Source organism: Arachis duranensis, chromosome 10 (assembly GCF_000817695.3).
Source record: "Arachis duranensis cultivar V14167 chromosome 10, aradu.V14167.gnm2.J7QH, whole genome shotgun sequence".
NCBI lineage: Eukaryota > Viridiplantae > Streptophyta > Magnoliopsida > Fabales > Fabaceae > Arachis > Arachis duranensis.
Genome location: NC_029781.3, coordinates 96,200,370 through 96,206,077, shown reverse-complemented (window position 1 = coordinate 96,206,077; position 5,708 = coordinate 96,200,370). Strand labels below are relative to the sequence as shown.

The window sequence follows — 5,708 nt, the reverse complement described above, 5'->3', positions numbered from 1 at the left end:
TTATGGTCTGAACTTTGAATTAACAACTATGGCTTGGAGATAGATGAAGGATGTAGACGATTTCTTTTTAAAAAATATTAATTATTTAGTTGATTATCTTCTCTCTCAAGCAATATATACGAAAAGTTCAAACTTCAGAGTTGTTTTTCTATCTTCTTTTCTTTTCTTTTCCTTATGTGTATAGTTTAATGATTAGCATATATATAATTATATATGCTATAAAGTGAGAGACAGATATAACTCCCACAAGACACGCTCATATGGTGCAGATTAAATAATATTCTATCTATTTAAAATAATTGATGTTAATTTGGTTAAAGTAATTTGTTGAATAGCAAGTGCAAGTCGAGAAGAAATCTTACATCAAAAAGAATAAAGAAAAAGTGAAGAGTTTATAAAACAAAAACTCTCGCAAAACTTTATGTCTAAAAATTTTGGATTATTAAATAGTGTCATATCATTTTTTGTTATGTTATTTTTTTTTTCTAAAATTTTTCTGTGGTTAACATTTTTTCATGATGGCCCAATTATAAATCACTAAAAAATTAATCTTATATTCAAACAACAAATAATTTACATTATTTTTTGTATTTGCTATTTTATCTAAACTAACAATAGTTATTTTTATTGGGTTGATTTTAATTTGTTGATCTGTGATGCAGAATGCAGTGGCTTTGTTATATTTGGCATGTGGGTCTTTTGTTGCTTGCTTCTTGGGTGAGTTTTATTTGCTATTATTTTCTATTGTTTAATTTATAATTTTTTTTAAAAAATAACTTTTATTTTTGTCTTCACACATAACGGTACAACATACAGAAAAGTAAATAATAAATTATTATTATTCTAGGAATTATTGTGTATTATCTATTTATATTTTTTAGTAAATTAGGTACGATCTTAAAAACACCATAGTATTCATCTTATTACTTTATTTGCAGAGGGTTATTGTTGGACAAGAACAGGTGAAAGACAAGCAACAAGAATGAGAGGCAGATATTTAAAGGCAGTACTAAGACAAGAAGTGGCATACTTTGATTTGCATGTTACAAGCACTTCAGAGGTCATCACCAGTGTCTCCAATGATAGCCTTGTAATTCAAGATTGTCTTAGTGAAAAGGTACGAATTAAGAAAAAAAAAATATATTATTATTGTTATCAATTCCACTAAGTTACCAACAGTATTTTTATCAATTTTTATTAATTCTTATTTATAAATATGTTTAACAGAAATGTCTTTTTAGATGTGTCTAATAAAAATATCTTTTTTATTGCTATGTCTAATAAAAGTGTCTTTATAGATATATTTTCTAAATGTGTCTCTTTATATATATGTTTAAAATATAATAATTAATTATAGTTAGACAATAAATTAACAGATAATATATTAGATAATATATTAGTACCCTATACTTTTTCTATTGTTATTAGGATAAAATAAGATTTAATTTTAATTCCATGAAATTAGTGATTTATAGTTGTGATGATACTTATTAAAAAAAAGTTATAGTGAATTTAAGTGGATACAAAGAAATAAATATATAAATAGTTTGATTTTTAATATTTTTTTATATAAGAGTCTTTTTTTTTTGTCATTAAAACTCTAATAATATATCATGATTTATAAATTTATTTTTCGTTGCTTGCAATTTTTGAAACCTATGTAGGTTCCAAATTTCTTGATGAATGCATCAATGTTTATTGGGAGCTACATAGTGGCATTTGCATTACTATGGAGACTAGCAATAGTGGGGTTCCCATTTGTGGTGTTGCTAGTGATCCCAGGCTTAATGTATGGAAGAACATTAATGGGGTTAGCAAGAAAAATAAGAGAAGAGTATAATCAAGCAGGGACAGTGGCAGAGCAAGCAATATCATCAATAAGAACAGTGTATTCTTTTGTGGGAGAGAACAAGACAATAGGTGCTTTCTCTGATGCTCTACAAGGTTCTGTTAGGTTGGGTTTGAAACAAGGGTTGGCTAAAGGGTTAGCTATTGGAAGCAATGGTGTTGTCTTTGCAATTTGGTCTTTTATGTCTTATTATGGTAGCAGGTTGGTTATGTACCATGCTGCTCAAGGTGGCACTGTTTTTGCTGTTGGTGCTGCTATTGCTCTTGGTGGATTGTAATTATACTTCTCCCTTTCTCTCTTTCCATTTCTTCATATGCTTTCATTTTAGATGCACTTTAATTTAAATATGACATTATTTATTTTTAGGTGACTACTTCTATAAAGATATCTTCATATAAAGATGATAGATAATTTTGTCAAATATATCAAACAATTTAATAAGTTGCAGTATTGTTTTCATATGAAGATGTAGTCTTGGAATAATCATTTTATTTTTATGAAAATTTTTTATGAGTGATTACTTACATGTAGTTGTCTTCGTATAAAAATTATAGATAAAAATCGTTAGATGATTTGATATATTTGACTAAATTATCATTTAATAGTTTTCAACTAATATTTTTTAGATAAAGATATCTTTAAGTGAGTAGACACTATTTTTATATAAATACCAATTTAATAATTTTTTTTACAAACTCATATTATAGATGAGTTTGTAAAAATTTTGGTAAAACTCAGCACGTGAAGTATATGAAGTTGACTACACTTGAGTTTCCACAAAAAAATTTATACAATAAACAAAATTAGCGGTGAAGAAAAATTTTTCAAACTTTATCATTTCTAACCCCTTTTTTTGGTGAATCAGGGCGTTAGGTGCCGGTCTATCCAATGTTAAGTACTTCTCAGAAGCAATTACTGCAGGAGAACGAATCATGGAGGTTATAAAACGAATTCCAAAGATTGATTCGGACAACATGGTAGGAGAGATTCTCGAAAACGTCTTAGGAGAAGTCGAATTGGATCATGTTGAATTCGCATACCCGTCGAGGCCGGACAACATGATACTATCCGACTTTTCCCTGAAGATTCCGGCCGGGAAAACTGTAGCCCTAGTGGGAGGGTCCGGGTCGGGGAAATCGACGGTGATATCATTGTTGCAAAGGTTCTATGACCCAATAGGAGGTGAGATAAGGCTTGATGGGGTGCCAATTATGAAGATGCAATTAAAATGGCTAAGATCTCAAATGGGTTTGGTTAGTCAAGAGCCAGCACTATTTGCAACAAGTATAAAAGAGAATATTCTGTTTGGGAGAGAAGATGCATCTGAGCAAGAGATTGTGGAAGCTGCAAAAGCCTCCAATGCTCATAATTTCATCTCACAATTGCCACAGGGATATGATACCCAGGTCAGTAATTTTTTTTTTAATGAAACTATTATGTAGCTATAATTAATTTTAGAAAACACATTAAATATACTTCTAAAATATACAAGAAACTTTTATATTATGTTAATTTAATTTATTTCACACTATCAAATAATAAACACAAAAGTTTTAACTCTTAGGCAGATTTAATCGTATTTTAAAAACATTGCATGCTAACTATTTAATTTTATTTATAATATTTAAAATTGTGTTATATATTTAAAAATAAGTATGCAGTTGTACATATATATGCTCATATTCTCTCTTTCGTTTTGTGTTTTTGTCTACTAAATTATTAATGCATCATATACTTCAGATCATTGCTGTAGACCAAATAATTCAAGTCTTAAGAAGCATGATAGAGATATCTTAAAATCATTTTCACAAAAAATAAAACATATATATACCCACAAAATTATTTTAGAATTTATTTACTTTTTAATTTGCCCACATGTTTAATTTGAAGTTGATGCCATAAATCCATGACGATGACGACATTTAATAGTGTGTGTGTGTGTTTCACAAATAATTCTTTGCTTTAATGATATCCCATATTCAATTCCATGCTGTAATAATAATAATATGATTATAACAACTAACAATTTTGTAAGAAAAACAGCAAAAAATATACCAAGTAATAATTTATTTGGTGGTCCACGCACAAAAAGCACTTCATCTTTCTTCCAATGTGCGATCCTAAAAATTGTAAATTGTAAATTGCCACTTTCTATTTTAATTTTTAAGAATCAAATTCCATAAATGGCCGGCATCTCTTTCTCAATTATGCAGTCAAACTATTACCGAATAGCATCTTTAATTTTTCAAAGCAATATCTTACATCTCACTACAGCTCATCGACCATGATCCAAGTTTAATAGTATGTATATATAGTAGCAGATAATTATTTTAGAAAAAAAATAAAAGAAAACAAGGTTTTAATAGATAACCATTAAGAAACTGTTTTTTAAAAAGTTTCTATTAATATAATAAAAGTTTTGAAATTTTTAGTATAATCAATGTATTAGAGTTTGTTTGGATGTCATTAAATTGTTAAAAAACTTTAATGATTTTTTTATTTTTTAATATGTTTAATAAAATTTTAATAGTAAAAATAAAAATTATCTTTTTTTAAAGGTGGAGACTTATTTGATATTAGATAATTTAATATGCTTGACTAACTGTCTATATAATAAACAAATTAAAAAGTATTTTTATATTGTTATTGTTGTACCCAATATAATTATTAGAAAAAAGATTTATATAAAATATACAAATATAAAATTAATTTTTTTAAAGGTCTTTTAAAAGAATTATTTGAAAAAAAAAAGATCTTTTTGCAAAAATTTACCTAAATAAATTTTTAGAAGTTTGATTTTATTTTTAATAAAAAATTTTTACTTTAGAAACCTCAATGAATATTTTTAGTATACTTATATTAATAAAATTCAAAGAATATTTTTTATGTAGGAAAATCCTAAGACAATCAATAATTAAAGAAACGGAGTGAGATTTTCTATTACAAGTAGTACACGGACACCGACTATAAAAAAAACCAATAAAAAAGTACAAACATTTGTCTATTCATATGAGTCATTATTATAATAGTTTTATTTTTAATCGAATTCTTAAATAATATTGATATCATCAACGTGGAACAATAGAAGACAAATGGAAAATATATATTCATTGGTAGTCCGGCTCCTCAAGCAAAATATAAGAGGATATCAGTGGTTGACTTCGCTCGGGCGTCAAATTTTAAATTAAAATTAAATAAAATTACGAAAGAAATAATTCGCAAATGAAATAGAGTAAAATGTTTTCAGAAGAAGTATTATAATAAAACAATGAGAAAATTAATTTTTTTTTTTGGTGACTATGAGAAAATTAATTTGGGTTGTTTAATAATTGACTTATACATTTAAATAAATGTTAAGATTCAAATTGTCTTGTATATACATATAACAAATTTTTAGATAAAGCTAAAAAAGTCAACCAATAATAATATGATATCTGCTATTAAAGTTTTTCGTTGTTATCAAATTTGATATTTTTTAAAATAAAACATAATTAAACTAACTAAACTAACTAATTTTTTAAATATAAAATAGTAAAAATATCAAAAACACCCTTAGTTAATATTTTACTTTAAAAAAATGTATTAGTTCAATTAATTTAAAGTCAGATTGAATTGATTTTTTTAAAAATATTTATTTTTATTTTTTAATAGACAAAATTATTTTACATTTAGATAGATTTTTTTAAAAAAATAAATATTAAAAATATCTTTTATTTTTATTTTTTTTAAAAACTCCGCCTATGTTACACTTGCGGTACATAGTCGGTCCCAAGCCCGGATAAAGGAGGAGGGTTGTGTTAGGTCTTCGGCAACCAACGTAAAAATATAGCCGAACCCCCCATGACATGAATCAAAGACA

The 5,708-nt window shown here is 26.3% G+C and overlaps 1 protein-coding gene across 1 annotated transcript in view; it reads left to right on the top strand.

Annotated features, from left to right (window-relative positions):
• LOC107471077 (ABC transporter B family member 15) overlaps positions 1-5,708 on the top strand; it is a 14,737-nt gene that overhangs the window by 888 nt on the left and 8,141 nt on the right. The window contains exons 2-5 of the mRNA XM_016090521.3: positions 663-717; positions 939-1,117; positions 1,665-2,122; positions 2,715-3,255. Of these exons, the coding sequence (XP_015946007.1) occupies positions 663-717; positions 939-1,117; positions 1,665-2,122; positions 2,715-3,255 (1,233 nt within the window). The remainder of the gene's footprint in view (positions 1-662; positions 718-938; positions 1,118-1,664; positions 2,123-2,714; positions 3,256-5,708) is intronic.